We start from the raw sequence: 25,123 nt of genomic DNA on the forward strand, positions 1-25,123 counted from the left end.
TTTGAATCTCTCCTGGCACAACAGAAGGTAATTGCCTCTCATCCTTTCACTTGAGACATGTGAGAAGAGGCTGATCCCCACCTGGCTACACCTTCCTTCCAGGGGGTTGTAGAGAGCAGTGAGGTCCCTCTGAGATTCCCTTTTCCAGACCAAACAGCCCCAGCTCCCTCAGCCACTCCCGTAAGACTTGTGCTCCAGGCCCTTCCCCAGCTCTGTTGCTATAAAAGAGACATTCAAACTGCACTGCCTAGAGCCCCACTCTCTCAGGCAGTGCTTTTGTGAGGGATTTCAGTGGCATCAGCCCATTTCAAAGCAGGGCTAAAAGGGCTCACGTAGCTGTGACCAAGCAATGAATCTAACAGAGACTGCTAAAATAAGCTGCTAAACTCTGACAGGGACAACAAGTAAATATCACAATATCTTTCCTGGATGCCCACTGAACTTAAAAAAAACTGAATACCCTTTCATGTCTATTGTATTTATATATGCTATATATATGATATATCAATACAGTGCATATATCATATATAGAGAGATATTATGTATCATATCTAGCTATAGAAAAATCACATGCATATTTCTTGCAGGCAATTGACAAAGGAAGAATTCCTATTTTTTAATTTTTCAAATTTAGTAGACTTATTTTTAGTCCTGAACAAAACTGATATAACATCCTTCCACACTGTTCTTTCTGACAACAATTTTTACAGTAGTGGTGCCGAATTTGCTGTTGTTAGAACTTTGGTATGACTCAAGAGGTACTGAACAGCATGTCCAGTTTGCATTGTTATCCAAGTTGGAAGTTCAGCTTTTACTGCCTGGCTGCTTCTGTTAACTTCATTTATGGCGAAATCATTCCTCGTAAGACTTGTGCTCCAGGCCCTTCCCCAGCTCTGTTGCTATAAAAGAGACATTCAAACTGCACTGCCTAGAGCCCCACTCTCTCAGGCAGTGCTTTTGTGAGGGATTTCAGTGGCATCAGCCCATTTCAAAGCAGGGCTAAAAGGGCTCACGTAGCTGTGACCAAGCAATGAATCTAACAGAGACTGCTAAAATAAGCTGCTAAACTCTGACAGGGACAACAAGTAAATATCACAATATCTTTCCTGGATGCCCACTGAACTTAAAAAAAACTGAATACCCTTTCATGTCTATTGTATTTATATATGCTATATATATGATATATCAATACAGTGCATATATCATATATAGAGAGATATTATGTATCATATCTAGCTATAGAAAAATCACATGCATATTTCTTGCAGGCAATTGACAAAGGAAGAATTCCTATTTTTTAATTTTTCAAATTTAGTAGACTTATTTTTAGTCCTGAACAAAACTGATATAACATCCTTCCACACTGTTCTTTCTGACAACAATTTTTACAGTAGTGGTGCCGAATTTGCTGTTGTTAGAACTTTGGTATGACTCAAGAGGTACTGAACAGCATGTCCAGTTTGCATTGTTATCCAAGTTGGAAGTTCAGCTTTTACTGCCTGGCTGCTTCTGTTAACTTCATTTATGGCGAAATCATTCCATTTACATTCAGGTTAATCTCTTTTTGGAAAAGACAGTGTATTTGCAAGTACAGGTGTCTTACAAAGACAGCATCTAGAAAACAAAGTATGCTGCAGAGTAATGAGGGAGTGGAACTAATGTGTTTAAAAAGGAAAGATTGTATTGTTCTGACACTACAGGCCTGGCTCTCCTCTTATTGCACAAAGTTTAGACTGGCATAACTCTTTTGACTCCTGCTGGCTCACCTCTGATTTACTTTACTGGTAGCAACAGAGGAATCAGGGTGTGTATTTGCTACACGTGACATTCACCAAGGTAAAGGCAGTTTTAACTGTGTTGTACAGGAGACTGGAGCCCAAGATCTAGTATTTTGCTGAGACTGGTAGCTGAACTGGGTATGGGAATATTTGGATAGTAAGACCTAAGGAGAAGTCAAGTTGCATGGCAACCTTCTCCCTCAATATCCAAATATCAGATTTGTAGCTTTAAATATATCCTGAAATGTAATAAAAAGTGCAAGAGTAGTTTAAATTCTAATACAGTGTTTATCTTATTAGTTAATAGATTGCTAGAGATGTAAAATACACATATGCATAAAAGCTTATACCATGATCTGCAGTGCCATGCTATGCTTAAGTGTCAAAGTTTTGCATTTCACTTGCAATTCATGCTGTGTTTCTTTGGTTTTCACCCCTGCTATTAAGTGGAAGAGCACCTGCTTTTGCTTGTAGTAATGGGGCACTTTATCTCTTTAGAAGAAACAAAAATTTGGTACTGGGGCTCTGTGCTCTTGATGCAGATGCAGAAATCCCATTAATATTACTAGGAAAGCTAAGGACAGGGGAGAACATACCACATTTAGATTACTGTACAGTTCTGCAGTCTCTTACATTTAGCCAATACTTCCAACAAAACAGCCCATAATAAAGCTTGGAATCAAATTTTGTCTTTTGTTTGTTATCAATAATGCCTATAATACTGGGCTCTCATAGCCAAGCAAGATCCATACTGTTACAGTCACGTTTATATCCACATTCAGCTTCCTTTTATTAGAAGTATAATACTGCACTTTATATCACAAATGTATAAAAAATATGGCAGATAGTGTCATAACAATACTTTTCTTTTAAATGAGTATATTTAAAAAACAGACAGTTATTTTCCATTTTTATATATATATTTATATATAGAATAAAATACTCCTGATGCAATATATAAATGTTACTGTTAGTTTTTTATAGAAACTACTGTAGCTGTTGCACTGCTTCACAATGTTTCAAACAGCTCAAAATAACTTTACATTATAACATAAAAGATATGATTATAACAGTACGATATTAGGTCATCATAAATAAATATTACAAATCCTATCAAATATGGAAGTTTAAAAAACAAATTTAAGACATACAATTTAACTTTAAACCCTTAACAGGGATACACTTTTATCACATAAACCCCACTGTTTTAACTAGGCAGCAAAAAATGCAGTAAGGGCATAGGCCTAGACAATGTTTTCACCCTTTTAAGTGCCAATACATACCAGAAGTCTCCCAGCTTTCAGACAGAGATGTGCACTAAGCTGGAATGTAAATGAGAGAAAATGACAACGCATTTTTCTCCCTGACCGGCACACTCTGCCTGGCGTCCAGTGACATTTCTGATGACTGGAAATTCATAGTTCCACTCGTGCTCCTGTAAATCCCTGACTCTCTCGTGGTGCTGAACAGCATCGCTCCACACGCACATATTGCACACCTGTATACAGCTGAAAATGCAGTCTTACCATCACCAGAGCACCACCGCTCCCCTATGCTGATCTCACCCCTACGCTGGTCTCTTTGTGGGTGCCCCTACAAGGCCGTCTCTTTGAGATCGTTCAGGTTGGGCATGCGCGCGCGGTTGGCGCGGCCGTAGCTGTGCCCGTTCTGGCCGCCCTTGGCCGGCAGCTGGTCCGAGTAGGGGGGCCCGTCGCTCCCGGCCCGGTTCACGGGGGACACGTGCCAGGTGGGCTCCAGCTGGCTGGGGATCTGCAGCGTGGGCCGGCTCTTCGCTGAAGAGAGGTGTAAGAGCTTCCGAAGAGATTTTAAGGGCTGGCTCTGAAAGACACGCAGAAAAACTGCATCACACCAGACCTCCCATGAAAAAGCTGCACTATCCTAAACTGAACATCTTAAACTTTATGGGATTTCTTCACTTTTAGTTCATATTTGTTTGATATATTTCATTCCTAGCTATGACTACACACCTGAGAAAATGTCTTCTCATCACAGTCCAATCTATCAGCTACCTGAAAAGATGGAACCTTTTCTCCCTCAGAAAAAAACTGCTCCTGTCAATGATTTTATCCTTGTTTCATTTGAAAATGCAGGCATAGACAACTGCATTAGCTGTCCATCTGTCTGCTATTAACTTAAGAACCTCAGCCACATTTTATGAGGAACAGATTTCAGAAATACAAGTTCTTAAAAATGTTGTGAACATAAATTAGGGGTTGGAGTGAGTCTTGAGTAACCATCTGCACTGAAAGGAGGTCTGGCAGAACTCAGAAGTTACATATTTTGTTTGCTGGCAGCTGGGTGATAGGCAGCTCCAGTCTCCCACAGCTCCTTTCACTGGTGCGCAGGTTGAAGGTGAATGGTGATAAGGGGTTACTGAAAATGGGTAGCAAAAGCTGGGGAAGTCTGAGTTCACAAAGTAGTATGAAAGCAGTCTTGTTAAATTCCACAGCTCACACAGCAACTTGTTTCTTCAAACACTGCAGCTGCAACAAACCCTCTTCAGTTTCCAATGTGACAACAATGGAGCATGGCACTGACACTCCCTCCCAAACACTGCCCACTGAGCTGGTTTTAGAACTGGAGAAAATGAAGTTGCACTAATGCAGTGCTCTGCTCCAAAAATGTAGCCTGCTGAAACTGCAGTCTGTGCCAGCCACACTGTAACATGGTCTGGATGCTTTGGTGACCACATCAAGTATCAAACTCTGCTGAGCAGCAGCCAACCCTCAAGAGTCACCATTCCTTACAGAGCTGACTTGAGGGCTTTTGTACAGCACTGCATCGCTACCATGGACATGCACTGAAACACTGTTTGCCTATAATACAAAAACATGAGCAATATTTCAAAGGGCTCAAAGACTGACACAGGACATTTAATCTCTCTTTTCCTTGTCATTCATGTCCATATTTTAAAAAAATTATGCAGGACTGCAGGTACATCCAGTGAGCAAGGAACTAGAAAGCTGGGAAATAATGTCAAATGCAATTCTTCTATTCACCAGAGAAAAAAATGTCAAGATGTATCAGTGATATTAATATATAGGGAATTGATAATGCCACTTACATGAGGCTGGATTTCTGTCATCTTCTCAGGATGCCAATCCTTCTGCCTGCTGCTCTGGTGATTGGAAGAATGAATGGCTTTCTGTAATGCCAAGAGATCCTGACCTTCCGTATTAGGCATCTGCAACAAAATATTAAATACTGGTCTCCTAGCATTTTCTTAAGAATAGCTGTAAATAATTTCCCACAGTTAATTACAGAAAAAAGTGAAGCCCATTACTGCAGCAGAATTGCAATGACCTCTCAATTATTCTCCCCATAGTAAGAGCAAGTGGCTGTGGACATCATGCAGATTTGCTCTACCCTTAGCCCTTAAAGCATTCACATGCTGTTAGTGTTATTTGCTGTAAGAAAGAGCAGTTAAACAAGGCATCAAAAATAAAATTTAAACCAAAATATTGTTGAGCCTGATCTTCATTTAAAAAGCATTCCATACTGCAGTTAAGACCATGGATCAGTTCCATAAATTTGCTCCAGAGTGAAGCAGACCAAAATCCCTCTAAACTGATCTCTTGACTGACATCACAAAACCAAGAGCTTTCTCTATTCGCATCTTCTCCTCCACAAGTATCCCAAACTAAAGCAAAAATTTAAGAAACAGCTGAAACTTTATGGCAGAAAGATAATTTAAAACTTAGATGTAGCTTTTTATCTCATTTCAAGAATTCTAAGTAAAAAGAGGACAGCCAAAATGTAATCTATTTTTAATGCAAGCTGTCTTTTATCATGAACAATTAGGACAAACAAAAATACAACAGACACATGAGCTAAAGTTCTTTCCAGATAATCCATTGTTAGTATTTGATTTATTTAAATTTATATATAAAGGAGTTGTTTGTAAAAAATTATGTATTTACAATATAGTTATAAACCAAACCAGGTTAATTTTTTTCCTGAATGAAACATAATGAGACAGTTTAATTTTAAACATACACAATTTCACAACTATTTCCCTTCCTTAGTCTTACTCCCAAGGCTCATTCTCTCTGGAACTGTGTATGTTACATTTTCACTATATCAAATACTACCAAAATTTTTTCTAGGCACAATCTGTTTCAACAAAACTGCCGATTTTACTTAAATTTATTGAACTGGCCCAAGATACTTAACTGGCATGAAGAGGAAGTGATACCATGAAAATAAACCACATGCTGCTGTAGTCAGTAAAACAAATTTACTGGAGCATTTTACAGTGTTACTGTACTTAAAAATTAATACCATTGGTAGAGTGACTACAGGAAGTTTTTTCAAAGAAGAACTATGCTTTAAATTATTCTTTGAATTAAAAAGAGGAAAGAGGGATTTCTTGATGCTTGGATTCTCGCCGTTGGTTGAGTCTGTCTGCAATATAAGACACAAAAACTAAATGCATAATATTTCAATCCAAGAGATCTGCCCCTTACTAAATTAACTTTTTTTTTGGTAATTCAACAATACATGTTATCAGGCCTATAATTTGCTTTTGGAAAATACAATAATGATTGAAAAAAGCCTATGGAACAAATTCAAGCAATTCAGTGCATAGAAAGCATGTAAAAAAAAGATCAGAACACCTATTTTTATATCCATGTTCATTAGGAATACAGAATGAGTTTATTTTAAAGGCTTTTGGAAATATCTGGTAGCTCTTGTTGACTTTACTGAGCTTTGAATTAAATCCTGTAACTCTGGCAATCATTTGTATTTCTGATAATGACTTAAAGCACGACATTTCTTATTTTTATATAAAGAATTAAAGATCCACTAACAATAACAGGAGATGGTTTCAGAATGAGCAGTTGATAGTTACATTTGGGGAAAAAAAAGCCTTCTATTTTTAACTTGCAATAAGAGCTAAGGCTCCAAGATGAATTATTTCAGTTCTAACATAAATGTGCCATTAGCAGCTTCACGTATAGCTACAAGTACACTGGCTGGTTTATTTTAATTTATGGAGCACAACCACAGAGCTTACCCGTAGATGAATAAACAACAAACAGAACTATAAGGTACTAGAATTATAAATGGGTCTATTTCTCCCCTGCTCAGGTGCAAACAAGCATAGGACACATATATAGTGCCTTGCATTTTCCTGTCTATCAGAAGAAATATTTATTATGGAATAGAATTATTATATGACTAAATACAATGACAACTACACTACCAAAAGCACGGGCTTTCAAACAGCTTTCCCAGCTTCTAGATTCCATCCAAGTTAATGAGAATCAATAATTAGCATAGCTTATGTCCAGGAACTTTATGGTCAGAAGCATTTCCTGTTTCAAATTCAGTAAATTAAAAGGGAATGAAAGCACTGCTAAGAGAAATGCTCACCTGAAACTGCTTTTTCCAAAGCAGGTAATTTCTTCAGACCCATAGCTTGAATTAAGTACCAAAATCTGCAAAGCTCAGGCTCCTCAGATAGTGCCTACTGACACTGTGCATAACCCTCATGGATATCAAATTGTTTGGTGGCAAATGACATAAAACTGTGATTCTAACAATCCTCAAAACCTTTTGCTACACTACTAAAACACTTCAAATGATGAAAAGGAGAATGGATAAGAACAGTTTTGCAAAAACAATACTGCAAAGAATTCCCATAACAGGCAGTAACAATTGCTAACCCACGAGGTACTGCACCTGGAGAACTCTAGGGAGAATGATTCATGGGAACAACCTGCAGGAAGAAGTGTCAGGAACTGGGATCAATTCTAGGCTGTTAGATATTTTGAGAATGATATTACTAAGATGTCATCAATCCAATTTCAGGTATCTTTTACAACTTCTGTGATGATGATCACCAGCAAAATGGGAATTGCCCAAGGATATCAGAAGTAAATCACAGCTAGCTACTATGTGCTTCCTAGCTCTGTGACAGTCCCCAGGTCTAATTTGTTATTTCTTGCTAAAAGTCTGTATTTGAGCCAATAACTAGAATTTCATACTTGTAGGACTCTACATGAATTGTAGGTCTCAGAAAAAAACCCTTGGGTAGTAACAAGCTGTCTATTAAGACTTTTAATAGGAATTCATAGAAAACATTGTATGTGTAATTGAAGAGCTAATACTACAGTGCTGTGAACAACTTTTACTACTAACACCAAATCTGGTGCTGAATTGAAGGCAGTAATTTTGTTTTGTGCTGGAAGATCCTCAAGACTGTCCCAGTGTTTGTCAGGTAGATGTCTTCAACTAAGAGATGAAGAGCAACAAAGACCAGAGTCTGAGCCAGACACTTTTACACACTTGCAGCCTATGCCTAGATACTGTCCTGGCACTCAGCTGTAAACAGAAATGAAAGGAGGTTTTTCTGGCTCTGGTTTGATCCAAAACTCAGGTTGATCTCAGCAAGTTTCTAACTGAGGGTGAAAGAGTTGTATCACTATATTATTTCACTAATTTATTCATCTTTTTGTGAGATTCCACCTCTAAGTAGCAAACGCAGTTTTTTCCCTTCTCTCTCTCTCTTCTATTCCTCTCTACCCCTCTTTTTAAAAGTGAGAAGAAACAGGAATAAGGATTTATATATAAATCTGCGTTAGCTTGTAATCAGTGATGGTTTTGGTAGCTATAGATCAAGGAGTTTTTGATTTAGGTGTTTTGTAAATGCCAGATTTTGAGAGGCAACACAATCCAGTATGTATTTCTTTCACACAGTTTGATGTGGAGGTAATCAATACACCATCTTTCAGCTGAGCTATTGCAGTGTTGTCTGCCACTATGTCTGCATGGCTGGAATCAGAGTAGAGTACAGCAATGAAAATTTAACATGTTTTTTTTTTTCCCCTTGGAAATGCATCACTGGAACCAATGGCCTTAGGTGTTATCCTCACATGGACATTTTGGTATCAAACAGTCACAGAGCTGTAATGTAGACATTTATTTCAGTTGTTTAATACAAATTATCATATTTGAGCTGCATACAGGTATGAGGGTGAACAAGTTCAGAAGGACAGGTAGATGTCATTGCTGTAAATCCCACCCAGCAGGAAGGTGAGGTGCATTTCTGAGTGCTAATTAATATACAGATGTACATGTTCCACACAGTTCAAAGAAATTTTAAAAAACCCAAAACAACAAAAAGCCTGATAATTACTCCTCTCTCCAAATTTTCAACAGATCAGCCCTCTACCAACTCTCAATCCTATCACCTCACACCTTGACAATAAATATTTTCATTAAGTCATCCCCTTTGCCAGGAGTAAGCATGATTTACTCAATTCTGAGAATCTTCAAAACTCTAACTACATTTACACTTACAGGAACATTACAATTTTAAATGTTTTACTGTTTCCAGAGCTGTCATTTAAGAATGAGATTATGTTTAGGTTACTTCAGTTATTAGGGATATCTTTATTATAAATACTTGTGAAATGTTAGTATACCACTACTTTCTGATAAAAGAAAGTCCTTTCTCCCTCCCCAAAACTTTATGAAAATGTAAAAAAGTATGAGACACCAAAGACTTATAGCTACAATCCATTTCCTCAGCAAAACATGAAACACTTAAGAATGGTTAAGACACATCATCCTTATTCCAGTCATGGAATGCAGCAGGAAGACAGAGGCTGTTACCAAGGCACTTCCATGAAAAAGACTGGAAAGAATTCTCATTTGTTACAGTCTCATTTTCTCTGTATGGGTGCCTGAAACTATTCAAGCTCTGGGGACACACAACAATGAAGTTACTATTCTTGGAATGGTATCACCATATCCTGAAAAAGAATTTGTTGCAATATCATCTTAAAACTTGCCTCAAAACTGGCTCTCAAAGGGTCTGAATGAAAACAAAGGTGTAAGTTTGGATTTCTTCACTTTCTAGTCCTAATAAAGGAAGAAATATCTGAAAAGGCAGAAAAATCAACCCTGAACAAAAGAAGAATCTGATTTTCATATAGTGAGGAGAGAAAATAAAAGAAGTGAATATACATGTAATAATAAATAATACAAAGGCATTGTACTAATCTAGCATACTAAAATGGTATAATTCAAAATGAATAAAAGAATACTTCTACTAGAAATGCTGCATACTTACATTTTGAGATTTCTTCTTTTTCTTTTTTATTGCCCTGAAAAAACCTTGCTTTTCTTTCTCCTTGAGCTGTTCTGAGTGACTGTTAAGGTTTTCAGGACTTTTCCTAAATATGAAATAAGGTATTGTAAGAGAAACTTTATTATGGTATTACTTTGTAAATTCTGTGTAATACTGAGATCTGATGCCAAAGAATGTAAATTATTGATTAAAGTAAAAAAATACTTAAAGTTTTAGCATTCATTGGTTCCAGGGTTACTACACAAATACCAGATAAGAGTTATTACAAGGGATAGGAGGTACACAGTGTTAGGGTAAAATGATTAGTTCAAACCAATGAATAGTTTTATTTAGGGAAAAGGAAAGCATGCATGTGTTCTTTTAAGCCAGAATTTAATACTCAAATCAAAATATCACACATGAGGTCTTTTAGGAAAATGAAAAGCATATCTGAGAGAACATACAAATCAAAGCACAGGTCCAGTTTATCCATTGCTTGCTGGAGAAGCAGGAGTTGCAAAGTTGGCCAGAGAGAACCACTTTCAACTGCACTTCCTGACCCTTGCTGACACGGCTCCAAATCTATCATCAGGGAAGCTGGGGATCTACTGTTGTCCATTTCAACTTAAAACCTTCCATTAGTTTGCTATGCGTGAGGCAGTGCTGGCAAAAGGAGGTGACCCAAAAATGGAACAGGTGACTTGCCTGAAGACTGAATTTCTGCCTTTTAACTCTTAACTTACATGTCAGAAGCAACTACAGCTGATAAATAACACATTACTTTCAATATACACAGTATACCATGTATGTAAAGTACTTATATAGGGTAAAAAGATGGTTTACAAGGACAGTGGTGAGACATAACTGCACTTCTAGTGCCCTTTAAAATAGCTTGAAAATTGAAAATGGTGCAGGAAAGCATCACAGAAGTATTTTCAGAGATTTCAATCTCTTTAGTGTGTTAAAAAACACACTCAAACCAGCTCAAATATTTTGTTTTCTTGATCATGACGCACAGCTATATATGCAGAAAGAAATTACAGAATACTAGAAAATCTGGGAACTAACAGGCAAAGATATTACAAGAACAAGTAGGTGGATGATGTAGCCTAAGTCATATTAGAAATAAGGCACTGATTTTCACAATAACATCATTAACTGCCAGAACAAGCTCCTTAGTGAAGTGCATTTCCCATCTTTGACATTTCAAATCAGGACCTAATACTTATCTGGGAGAAACACAGCCAACAGGCCTGGATCCCAGAGGATGGACAACACTTCATAGCAACTAACATACAGAAAGTCATACTGGGTCATTTAATAGTCCCTTTTCACACTTAAATTGCATTTAAAAAAAGAAAAAAGATTCCACTGTCTTGATGGAAAACCTAAAGCAAAGCCACTGTTTTAAGGGCTCTGTATGACAAACAGGAGCAGCTTTTCTTGGAGCAACTGTAATGTAGCAACATTTAACTGTCTAATATAGTTGTCACTGGCTTCTAATTCTGGCTTTAAATGCTATGCTATCAGCTGGTGATTCAGCTGCTACTACATGCCAGGCTGACTTTTTTTTTCCCCCAAATAAATGTGAAAAACATAATTGGGGTAGGATTCACTGGAGTCATCCTCCTTGTTGATAAAACCATCTTCACTCTGATAGGTGGTATCAGTTCTTCAATTTCTACACAAAACCACCTCAAGCTTGAAATGTTACCTGGCTCTAAATATAAATGCATGCAGTGTATAAATCCTGTAATAAAGTGCAACTATTCATTAAGAGAATGGTCTTAGCAAAAAGATTCATAGGCAGAAAGTATGGTAGAAATTTTCCTAATTTAAATTTTTGAGAACTTATATCTAGATGCAGAAATTACATTCAGGTGCATGACAATATATATTTCATGTGGACATTACAACACCACTACAGGGAAAAAAACTTTAGTTTAATGTAATTTTTATACTTATAACAGGTATTTTAAATATACTGGATTGCTAAGGTGTTGCTGTCACATCCCTGTATTTGGTACTACTGTAAGTAGTGTGACAGGTGTAAGGCATTGTTATACAAGTCACTTAAAGCACCAAGGAGAAAGCCAAAGAGTAAAGACTACTTATTACATTCAGTGAACTCAGGAGTCTGACATAACACAGAACACCTGCTGAATTATTTACTAAATGATTTTTACTTGATTTGTTGGAAAAGTTGGAGAAAACCATATACCCCAAGTATCCTGCTTGTACTCAGTCATGTAAATGGGGTTAAGAATCCTTTCCCCAAAGGAGCTCCTGTGCATCCACAGCTGCAAGCATATCCCAAACCATAGTCCCAATGCAAATTATCAACCCAATGATTGCTGTCCACTGTGGAACCAGTGTCAGATCATAAGCAAGATCACAGGAGCTTATTTTATCCTTTAAAATTTTTCAATGTCTTGCTATAGCTTTTCTATTACAAAGTCTATTCCAAATGGAGATGCTGTATTTTAACAGGTGAAGTTAATCTTCAGAGCGAAGCCTGGAACAATTTTTGCCATACTTTTAGACAGAGATTCACTCAAGCATGATTCTTTTCTTTGGCCCAGTGAACCTGGATGAGAAAACTGCTCTCCACAGCAGCTGAGCATAGAGGAGAGAAATGAAATTCTGCACCATCATTTCCTCTTTATGGCTACAGTGACCAGAGAGAATTGGAAAATAAGGGGCTAAGAACTGCTCATTTTCAATTGCTGCTTACCCAAAAGCCAGTGGTTTTATACTGAATGGTTTATGTCATTAACTCCTATGACTCATATTGCAGTACAGTTGTCTGAAAAAGCATTGACCTTGAAAAGCAACTGCTTCAAAACACATGCTCATTATGTGAAGAGAGTGAACATATATAGCATTATAGCAGGAAGCTTCAACACCAGGATTTTGTACTGAGTAAAAATAGAGCAGAACATTTTGATCGATGATGAAACACTGGGATAATTTAGGCATCCCAAAAGATGATTTTCAGATAATGGACAGTGCAGGAAAAAAATTAGGATTATCAAAAAAATCTGTAGAGTCACACAACACTAAACTCTTACAACATACTGCAATTATCTTGGTATTTTGCATAAAGCTTCAGCTCTTGAAAGCAAACGCTTCCACCAGAGTCTTCTTTGTGCTGTCTGTTTTAGGAACAAGTAGGAGTAGCCCTGGAGAAGAGCCTCCACTCAGAGAGCTCATTCTCAAGCAGAAACCAAAGGCAAAATGTGCTGTGCTTTGTTATTTTATCTTTGTGTACCTTTTGCATGCTTAGGACATATAATGCAGAACACATTGTTTATTCTGGTCTGAAACACTTGGAAAAGGCATAAGTACAAACAGAAATTCTGTGATTATCACTTCTATTTATTACCCCTGGTAGGAAAGGTATCCAGCTTCATGCAGGTGCAATGAGGTGCAGCAGCAAACATGCATGTGGCAAGCAAGCTGAGGTGCTTTCACATTAGCTAAAAAGAAAAAATAGGAAGCATGTTGCATTCTTGCTGCCATAGAGAGATTTGTATTGCAGACAGCTCTTTTCGGGAGGCAATTGCTCATGCTTGTTTTAGTTATTCTTCAGCAACCCTAATCTCAGCAGGCAGCCTGGCTTGGAAAGTCTCATGTACTACTCCCTTTACGGATCCAAACACAATTAGTGAGTAAGGTTTTTGTCTAATGAAGGAGTTACTGACATAGCAGAACTTTTCTTTGAAGATAAATGACAAACACTAACTCTCCAAGTTACCTTTTAGTTTTAGTCAAAGTAACACCCTTAAGGGGCAGTCACACAGTTACCATTCAGCAAAGGCAAGAAAATGTCAGAAACAAATGAAAACAATTCAAATAGATAGTTCAAGATAAGAATCTCAATCCCACAAACTGAAACCCACAGTAAAAGGTCATGGTCTAAAAGTCTGGCATTGAAAGCTTAAAATCAAAAGATCAAATCTGAACTCTGTTTGGAGCTGCAATTTTTTTATCATGCGGAAAAGGAGGATTTATTAATTGGAATAAACACCAGATCTATTATCTCATATACAGAATACCATTCAGAATTTGCAATTTCCTGATTTTTTTTACAAATTCCATTAAAGAACTGGAAAATATTTGTAATGCAGCAACAGTCATGCTGCACACACTGCTGAACATGCCCTAAGTAATTTGCTCAGATGCTGGTAACCTTTTACTTTCAGGAATAGGAAGTACGACTATAATGTTACACTGACACTGACACAGCAATATAAAAGTCAGTCATGTCCTGTTTACAAAAAACCTTATTCTGGAACCATGAAACTTGATAGTGGATAAAGTTTTAAGTTTTTTACCCTTGTAAGAATGATTTTTTTTTCTTTTCTTGAATGACAGAGATTTTGTGTATGTTTATATATATAATATACATATAAAAATAGTAATATTATTAATAGAGTTCCTCTTTTTTATTATTTTTGCAGAAATGTATCACTTATGCTTGAGAAGATATGACAAGCTACTTGTCATAGCATGACTACATTTGTATGGACATAAAAGGTCTAAACAAAAATGCTTTCCTGAAGCCCCCAGATATCTTGTAAGCAGTCAATGCAAACACTTCCAATATGATGTGAGATACACTACTGCATGTTGGAATTAATCCTAAAGAGATATTTAGAACTATGACAGTGGTAAAGATAATTCAGGCCAATGTTCTGGACCACTGGCAGAGTAAAATTAAATATCTTGCCTATAACTACTGAATTTGCCCAGCTCAGGACAAAGCTTGTATGAGTAGAAGAGAATAAAACATTTATTCTTGTATCAATAAAAAAATTGAGCAAGTTCAAGGTCATTTACAGGAAATTAAACTGTAGCAAAGAAAATAATTTCTAGAAGGATAAAAAATTTGCCTTTTTTCAAATCAAGTTGCCTGAAGTTCAGAAATGATCTAGTAATTTAAGAGTAAAATCTGATGACAAAAGTCAAGTTTATAATATCTTTATTTTAAAAGGCAGGACAGTGGGGACAGAGCAGAAAAATGCACACAAAGACAGGGGAACATCTGTGACAATTCAGTCTAGCAAACATTCACAGAATCTTTGACAGAAGAAAGGCAACACAGAGCAATAGTATGAGAAGCAATATTTTACAGTAGTGGCAAGTCCAGGTGGAATACATGTCACTCATAATTCGAGATGAACTGTCATGTACCAGTTAGGTATGTTATTTAAACATCAAATATTTACTTCATCATAAAATTGATGTAAGCAGAATCACATTCCATTAGAGCTTTCAACATTTTCATAAGCATTTACACAACTTCTATACAGAAAATTAGAGGAACACAGACTCTTCACTACTCAGGAATTGGGTTAAGCTGCATTTATGGCACAGAACAATTTTGCAACATTAGACCATTGCCAGGACAACTTGAACAGAGTTAGCAGGTAGAGCTGGGCAGGAAACATTTCAGGAAAATAGGGAGTAGGAAAAGAAAAGATAATGGTAAGCATATGCCAAAATAGCAGTAACTTGGTGTTGCAGCTACTGCTATTTCTTCCATTCCATAAGAAGAAATGCTTATTCTTCTGTGGATTCTTCTCTCAAAGGAGCTGTTCCACTTTGTGAAAATATTTGAGTACTTTGGAGCAAGGACTTAAATCTAACTGTCTCAAAGTTAATGAAGGGCCTTTTTCACAAGGCCATATTCAGCACCTCTGTGGTCCTTTCACTGTTTTAACAAGATGAAACAGCTTCAAGAGAATACATTGAGGGAACCAGACAATGTCCTTCATAATAACCTCTAACTTCTGGTTTAGGGCATTCACTTGTTAGATCTAAGATCTTGGTTCAAGCCTCTGGTTTAAATAACAAAGACCCTGCACTCAAGTTCTTCACATTCTAAAAAATAATGCTGCCTCCAAAATATTTGTTATTTTGAGAGTATCTCTGGTTTTGACTGGCAATTCCATCCTGGAGGTGAAGAATCTTCACAATAAAAGGTTAGTGGTTATCAGTCACTCCCCTCAAAAAGTTTTGGTTTTTGGTAATTTGGCATTATAAACAAAAAAAGTACTTCATAAAAAATATTCCCAACCAGCTCTAATAACACACACTATTTTTTTCAGTTCAGAGTTAAAATAACATTATATGTTTCTTTGCAGTCAAGACATTATATTGCTGAATGATATATAAAGCAAAACAAGATTCCAGGTGTCTTATGTTATATGCAAGATAGAAAGATCCAGGTATGAAGGAAAATGTAAAATGGTAAAAGGGTTCAAGAGCAGGAATAAATACCTTCTTTAGCCACACAAGTCACAACATAAGTACCACCGTTTTATATAAATGACCGCTTTCCTCAGCTAATTCCAGAAAATGGATGTAGGTGGAGCTACTGAAGGACAGGAAGCAGACTCTAGTGAATCAGAGCAGGTGAGAAGGGTTCTGGAGTAAACATCTTCTATTACTGACATAGGTATAACACCTGAACACAAGCTGTCCACCACCCACCACCCCCCTTTCTCTTTAAGTACATAATTCTCTGGTTATTTGTGTGAAAACACATTAAGTCAACAAACCACTGAAACAGTTTAGATAGCATGACTTCATGGCCTTTTCAGAGAGAAGTGTTTCAGAGAGTGGTATAAAGCATAGCTGAACCATGCAAATGTATGCAGCCCATTCCTCTCACCAATCCTGTGAGCTCCATCTGCTTATTTTTATTCAATATTCTTTACTGTGATTTTAAAAAGTATAAGACTAAGAGTATTCTAAGCCAAACTCTTTTAAGAGAAACAAAACTATTTCCCTTTGAGTCCTGCAAAGCTATGTATATGCTGTCATTTTATTAGCATAATTAAGGTGCTCTATGTTATATAATGGAGCCATGTGATGCTTTTAATCTTTTAAAATCAATATACACCATTAAGATGTCACTTAATCCATTTTCCCATAGAATGTATTAATTTCCTTCTGTGTATAAACAAAGTGAGCAGCGGTACCCATTGTAGGGTGAAAATATTCTTCATTAATATAGTACTTTATATATGGAAACATGCATTTTGATATTTTTTCCACCTGTATAACAATTCATGCTTCTGGAATCCACAAATTTCTATATATACTACACACACAAGCACTTTGTACTATCTTTACCTAAAGACTAATAGCGGATTTTCCTAATTTAAATTTTTGAGAACTTATATCTAGATGCAGAAATTACATTCAGGTGCATGACAATATGTATTTCATGCGGACATTACAACACCACTACAGGGAAAAAAACTTTAATGTAATTATTATACTTATAACAGGTATTTTAAATATACTGGATTGCTAAGGATTCCTGTTGCTATCACATCCCTGTATTTGGTACTACTGTAAGTAGTGTGACAGGTGTAAGGCATTGTTATACAAGTCACTTAAAGCACCAAGGAGAAAGCCAAAGAGTAAAGACTACTTATTACATTCAGTGAACTCAGGAGTCTGACATAACACAGAACACCTGCTGAATTATTTACTAAATGATTTTTACTTGATTTGTTGGAAAAGTTGGAGAAAACCATACACCCCAAGTATCCTGCTTGTACTCAGTCATGTAAATGGGGCTAAGAATCCTCTGAGCCTTTCCCCAAAGGAGCTCCTGTGCATCCACAGCTGCAAGCATATCCCAAACCATAGTCCCAATGCAAATTATCAACCCAATGATTGCTGTCCACTGTGGAACCAGTGTCAGATCATAAGCAAGATCACAGGAGCTTATTTTATCCTTTAAAATTTTTCAATGTCTTGCTATAGCTTTTCTATTACAAAGTCTATTCCAAATGGAGATGCTGTATTTTAACAGGTGAAGTTAATCTTCAGAGCGAAGCCTGGAACAATTTTTGCCATACTTTTAGACAGAGATTCACTCAAGCGTGATTCTTTTCTTTGGCCCAGTGAACCTGGATGAGAAAACTGCTCTCCACAGCAGCTGAGCATAGAGGAGAGAAATGAAATTCTGCACCATCATTTCCTCTTTATGGCTACAGTGACCAGAGAGAATTGGAAAATAAGGGGCTGAGAACTGCTCATTTTCAATTGCTGCTTACCCAAAAGCCAGTGGTTTTATACTGAATGGTTTATGTCATTAACTCCTATGACTCATATTGCAGTACAGTTGTCTGAAAAAGCATTGACCTTGAAAAGCAACTGCTTCAAAACACATGCTCATTATGTGAAGAGAGTGAACATATATAGCATTATAGCAGGAAGCTTCAACACCAGGATTTTGTACTGAGTAAAAATAGAGCAGAACATTTTGATCGATGATGAAACACTGGGATAATTTAGGCATCCCAAAAGATGATTTTCAGATAATGGACAGTGCAGGAAAAAAATTAGGATTATCAAAAAAATCTGTAGAGTCACACAACACTAAACTCTTACAACATACTGCAATTATCTTGGTATTTTGCATAAAGCTTCAGCTCTTGAAAGCAAACGCTTCCACCAGAGTCTTCTTTGTGCTGTCTGTTTTAGGAACAAGTAGGAGTAGCCCTGGAGAAGAGCCTCCACTCAGAGAGCTCATTCTCAAGCAGAAACCAAAGGCAAAATGTGCTGTGCTTTGTTATTTTATCTTTGTGTACCTTTTGCATGCTTAGGACATATAATGCAGAACACATTGTTTATTCTGGTCTGAAACACGTGGAAAAGGCATAAGTACAAACAGAAATTCTGTGATTATCACTTCTATTTATTACCCCTGGTAGGAAAGGTATCCAGCTTCATGCAGGTGCAATGAGGTGCAGCAGCAAACATGCATGTGGCAAGCAAGCTGAGGTGCTTTCACATTAGCTAAAAAGAAAAAATAGGAAGCATGTTGCATTCTTGCTGCCATAGAGAGATTTGTATTGCAGACAGCTCTTTTCGGGAGGCAATTGCTCATGCTTGTTTTAGTTATTCTTCAGCAACCCTAATCTCAGCAGGCAGCCTGGCTTGGAAAGTCTCATGTACTACTCCCTTTACGGATCCAAACACAATTAGTGAGTAAGGTTTTTGTCTAATGAAGGAGTTACTGACATAGCAGAACTTTTCTTTGAAGATAAATGACAAACACTAACTCTCCAAGTTACCTTTTAGTTTTAGTCAAAGTAACACCCTTAAGGGGCAGTCACACAGTTACCATTCAGCAAAGGCAAGAAAATGTCAGAAACAAATGAAAACAATTCAAATAGATAGTTCAAGATAAGAATCTCAATTCCACAAACTGAAACCCACAGTAAAAGGTCATGGTCTAAAAGTCTGGCATTGAAAGCTTAAAATCAAAAGATCAAATCTGAACTCTGTTTGGAGCTGCAATTTTTTTATCATGCGGAAAAGGAGGATTTATTAATTGGAATAAACACCAGATCTATTATCTCATATACAGAATACCATTCAGAATTTGCAATTTCCTGATTTTTTTTACAAATTCCATTAAAGAACTGGAAAATATTTGTAATGCAGCAACAGTCATGCTGCACACACTGCTGAACATGTCCTAAGTAATTTGCTCAGATGCTGGTAACCTTTTACTTTCAGGAATAGGAAGTACGACTATAATGTTACACTGACACTGACACAGCAATATAAAAGTCAGTCATGTCCTGTTTACAAAAAACCTTATTCTGGAACCATGAAACTTGATAGTGGATAAAGTTTTAAGTTTTTTACCCTTGTAAGAATGATTTTTTTTTCTTTTCTTGAATGACAGAGATTTTGTGTATGTTTATATATATAATATACATATAAAAATAGTAATATTATTAATAGAGTTCCTCTTTTTTATTATTTTTGCAGAAATGTATCACTTATGCTTGAGAAGATATGACAAGCTACTTGTCATAGCATGACTACATTTGTATGGACATAAAAGGTCTAAACAAAAATGCTTTCCTGAAGCCCCCAGATATCTTGTAAGCAGTCAATGCAAACACTTCCAATATGATGTGAGATACACTACTGCATGTTGGAATTAATCCTAAAGAGATATTTAGAACTATGACAGTGGTAAAGATAATTCAGGCCAATGTTCTGGACCACTGGCAGAGTAAAATTAAATATCTTGCCTATAACTACTGAATTTGCCCAGCTCAGGACAAAGCTTGTATGAGTAGAAGAGAATAAAACATTTATTCTTGTATCAATAAAAAAATTGAGCAAGTTCAAGGTCATTTACAGGAAATTAAACTGTAGCAAAGAAAATAATTTCTAGAAGGATAAAAAATTTGCCTTTTTTCAAATCAAGTTGCCTGAAGTTCAGAAATGATCTAGTAATTTAAGAGTAAAATCTGATGACAAAAGTCAAGTTTATAATATCTTTATTTTAAAAGGCAGGACAGTGGGGACAGAGCAGAAAAATGCACACAAAGACAGGGGAACATCTGTGACAATTCAGTCTAGCAAACATTCACAGAATCTTTGACAGAAGAAAGGCAACACAGAGCAATAGTATGAGAAGCAATATTTTACAGTAGTGGCAAGTCCAGGTGGAATACATGTCACTCATAATTCGAGATGAACTGTCATGTACCAGTTAGGTATGTTATTTAAACATCAAATATTTACTTCATCATAAAATTGATGTAAGCAGAATCACATTCCATTAGAGCTTTCAACATTTTCATAAGCATTTACACAACTTCTATACAGAAAATTAGAGGAACACAGACTCTTCACTACTCAGGAATTGGGTTAAGCTGCATTTATGGCACAGAACAATTTTGCAACATTAGACCATTGCCAGGACAACTTGAACAGAGTTAGCAGGTAGAGCTGGGCAGGAAACATTTCAGGAAAATAGGGAGTAGGAAAAGAAAAGATAATGGTAAGCATATGCCAAAATAGCAGTAACTTGGTGTTGCAGCTACTGCTATTTCTTCCATTCCATAAGAAGAAATGCTTATTCTTCTGTGGATTCTTCTCTCAAAGGAGCTGTTCCACTTTGTGAAAATATTTGAGTACTTTGGAGCAAGGACTTAAATCTAACTGTCTCAAAGTTAATGAAGGGCCTTTTTCACAAGGCCATATTCAGCACCTCTGTGGTCCTTTCACTGTTTTAACAAGATGAAACAGCTTCAAGAGAATACATTGAGGGAACCAGACAATGTCCTTCATAATAACCTCTAACTTCTGGTTTAGGGCATTCACTTGTTAGATCTAAGATCTTGGTTCAAGCCTCTGGTTTAAATAACAAAGACCCTGCACTCAAGTTCTTCACATTCTAAAAAATAATGCTGCCTCCAAAATATTTGTTATTTTGAGAGTATCTCTGGTTTTGACTGGCAATTCCATCCTGGAGGTGAAGAATCTTCACAATAAAAGGTTAGTGGTTATCAGTCACTCCCCTCAAAAAGTTTTGGTTTTTGGTAATTTGGCATTATAAACAAAAAAAGTACTTCATAAAAAATATTCCCAACCAGCTCTAATAACACACACTATTTTTTTCAGTTCAGAGTTAAAATAACATTATATGTTTCTTTGCAGTCAAGACATTATATTGCTGAATGATATATAAAGCAAAACAAGATTCCAGGTGTCTTATGTTATATGCAAGATAGAAAGATCCAGGTATGAAGGAAAATGTAAAATGGTAAAAGGGTTCAAGAGCAGGAATAAATACCTTCTTTAGCCACACAAGTCACAACATAAGTACCACCGTTTTATATAAATGACCGCTTTCCTCAGCTAATTCCAGAAAATGGATGTAGGTGGAGCTACTGAAGGACAGGAAGCAGACTCTAGTGAATCAGAGCAGGTGAGAAGGGTTCTGGAGTAAACATCTTCTATTACTGACATAGGTATAACACCTGAACACAAGCTGTCCACCACCCACCACCCCCCTTTCTCTTTAAGTACATAATTCTCTGGTTATTTGTGTGAAAACACATTAAGTCAACAAACCACTGAAACAGTTTAGATAGCATGACTTCATGGCCTTTTCAGAGAGAAGTGTTTCAGAGAGTGGTATAAAGCATAGCTGAACCATGCAAATGTATGCAGCCCATTCCTCTCACCAATCCTGTGAGCTCCATCTGCTTATTTTTATTCAATATTCTTTACTGTGATTTTAAAAAGTATAAGACTAAGAGTATTCTAAGCCAAACTCTTTTAAGAGAAACAAAACTATTTCCCTTTGAGTCCTGCAAAGCTATGTATATGCTGTCATTTTATTAGCATAATTAAGGTGCTCTATGTTATATAATGGAGCCATGTGATGCTTTTAATCTTTTAAAATCAATATACACCATTAAGATGTCACTTAATCCATTTTCCCATAGAATGTATTAATTTCCTTCTGTGTATAAACAAAGCGAGCAGCGGTACCCATTGTAGGGTGAAAATATTCTTCATTAATATAGTACTTTATATATGGAAACATGCATTTTGATATTTTTTCCACCTGTATAACAATTCATGCTTCTGGAATCCACAAATTTCTATATATACTACACACACAAGCACTTTGTACTATCTTTACCTAAAGACTAATAGCGGGAAAAAATTGTGAAGGATTGGACAAAACTATATCAACTTTAATGCATTCATGTTATGGGTGCAATGCAGGATTCCTTGCTGCTCAACAGGGGACAGAAAACATGCCATGCTCTGCTGCTATAGCTGGAGGAAGCAACTAAGCACATGGACAATTGCAAATCTTGAGAAAAGCGTGAGGTTTTTGTCCCTCCTGTTAAAACCACATTTTTTCCTGCCATTCTCTACACACGTGTGCACATTACAACTCACCAGGTGTCAAAGGTGGTTTGTCTCTTGGGGTGGTTTGTCACCGTGGTGCTGTCTGCTGGTAACACCGAGGCTCTGTTGGACACATTGTTTTCTATGTAGGTACTCTCTGGACGTGGAGATGGAACTGAACAGGGGAACAGCAAACAATGTACACTGAGCTCTGCCAAAAATCCCAGCTCCCACTTCTCTGCTCCCTCTCTGCCTCTTACAGTGGCAGGAGAGCAAAGACACGGTTGTGTTTTGTGTATGATTGAAAAGAAAGCTGATTTTTGTGATCCTTGTAGGGTAATATTGGTTACAAAATGAGGCCATCATCAGAACTTGGGTAAATTGTTATTAGGTTTGAGAACACTTCTATTGGTAGGGAGCTCTAAGTGTGATTGATATTTAAAAATAGGAAAGAGAATAAGATGTTGCAATCCTGTTACTAAAGACATGAAATACTACAGTTTACATTTGGTCTTCACTTTAGACCTTAAAAAAAGTAGCACCCATCTTGAAAAAAAAAATTTGATTTTTGATGTAACTAAGAGATAATGCACTAAAAATTAAAACATCAAAATTAGATATTACGTACTTTTCAAACAGACTTACTGTGCTTTTGAAAATACACAACTATATACAGATCTAGAACATAAATTTATTAGAATTATGAATATTACTAGAAATACCTGCACTGGATTAAAAATTGACCAGACACTAGTTGGAACATTAATGCAGCGTCACATTACACAATTTATCAAAAGAGCATCTGTAAGGTTTTGTTTTGTTCAAGCTGTAACACAAAAGTATATGCTAATAAATACTGCTCTAATACAAAGGTTAAATTTATATAAATAAGGATTTACCCATTTCACAGTAACTTGCATATACTACTATCACCAGTTTTGCATATACTATTATCAAAGTATTATTTTAAATATAATATCATCTTCCCAAAGCAATAATTAAGTCCATTTAAAATATATTTGTTTGATAAAGTTGAAGAGGAAAACCCCTCTTTTTTTATAACAAGGAATTGAATAAATCCCAGCTCTGCAGTTTCTTTAGCACATGACTTATGAAAGTCATTCTTCTTCAGAACTTTTGTTTCACTATATATAAAAAAAGAAGGATAACCCATGTACATTTTTAGGAGCTTTTTATGGATTAATGAAGGCAATTCAGGACTGAGACTTCTCAAGCATCCTCTGTTGCATTTGCAACACAAACACTCAAAAGCATCACTCAAAACAGTACAAGCTTTAATTCTGCTCACAGGTTTTAATATTGCAGTGGGACACTGGCAAGGATTGTCAGATTTTAATGTGTCCAAATCAGGTCATCAGCCAAGTGATCAACCTGAAGAGGATCAGAGGGAGATTTGTGACTCTGCTTAAGGTTATTAAGTGACTCATAAGCGAATTTCAGCTGATTGGGACTTCTTAAGGTTCAGGGGAGACCCACAAGCCTCCTAACACTTGCAGGGCAGTAATTAGCCTCTTATCATCTTTTCAAAACAATTACCCAGGTTTAGCCATGAGGCAGCTGCTCAGAAACCACCATCTTTTGTGTGCCATAACAGAACAGTATCTATTTGTGGGTGTCCATACACAGACCTGTTTTATCACTTATTCTGAACTGGAATTATCTAAGTGTGCTCTTGGCTTGTAGGAAACCCTGATCTTTAGTAAGTCTTAACAAAAGAAATGCCACAGGTTTCAAGCCATAAAAGCTAGAGTTACACTTCCATGTAACACAGTGTCTGAAACACATCAGTAAGTATGTCTATGTGCTACAGGTGCATAGGTATAAATAGAGTCTTTATAAGAATTGAAAATAGAAATTTAAAATATTAATTGCCTACTTTGGTAATATAAATTTTGTTCATTTTGCCCTGATAAATTATATTCTGCTTTACAAGGTACTGCAGTGGATGTACTTTCCAATTAAAGGGAGCTATCATTTACAAATAAACAATAGGGTACCAATGCAGTTCCTGCAAACTCACCTTCTGAAAGCTGAGTAACAATTATTTTTCCAATAAGCCTTTGTAGTTGTTCATGTTAATTCTCTGTATCAATTTCTAGTACTTAATTTATATTCCATGCTAAAATTCTGGATTAAATTTGAAAGATCCACCATGAAATTACCTCTGTAAAAGCTGCCAACTCTTCTCGGAACAGGGTCATTATACAGAATTCTATTCTCCTTAGTAGATGCTCCATCTTCTGTGTGTGGATCATGATATGCTCCACCCTATGCAAAAGAACAATAATCTTTTTAAAATGAAAGACTGTAAACTGGTTTTCAGTTTTTAACCAATATACATAAGCAAGAAAACTCCAAATTCACCATACAATTTTCCTTTCATATTATTAATAAGTGCAAATATCAAATCACAGACAATGTAATCAATAATTACTTGGTTTTGCTGCTTGCTTGCTTCTTTCCAAAATGACAAAAATGGCATTAACAAAATTTCACCTCTAAGTTGTAATTTTAAAGACATGAA

The 25,123-nt window shown here is 36.4% G+C and overlaps 1 protein-coding gene across 1 annotated transcript in view; it reads right to left on the bottom strand.

Moving 5' to 3' along the window:
- Positions 1 to 1,767: 1,767 nt before the first annotated feature.
- CDKL5 (cyclin dependent kinase like 5) overlaps positions 1,768 to 25,123 on the bottom strand; it is an 82,217-nt gene continuing 58,861 nt past the window's right edge. Inside the window, 6 exon segments of the mRNA XM_031061205.1 lie at positions 1,768 to 3,617; positions 4,864 to 4,983; positions 6,081 to 6,203; positions 9,880 to 9,982; positions 22,630 to 22,753; positions 24,762 to 24,867. Coding sequence (XP_030917065.1) covers positions 3,372 to 3,617; positions 4,864 to 4,983; positions 6,081 to 6,203; positions 9,880 to 9,982; positions 22,630 to 22,753; positions 24,762 to 24,867 — 822 coding nt within the window. The 3' untranslated portion in view covers positions 1,768 to 3,371.

This window comes from Geospiza fortis, unplaced genomic scaffold (genome assembly GCF_000277835.1).
Source record: "Geospiza fortis unplaced genomic scaffold, GeoFor_1.0 scaffold285, whole genome shotgun sequence".
NCBI classification, from domain to species: Eukaryota; Metazoa; Chordata; class Aves; order Passeriformes; family Thraupidae; genus Geospiza; species Geospiza fortis.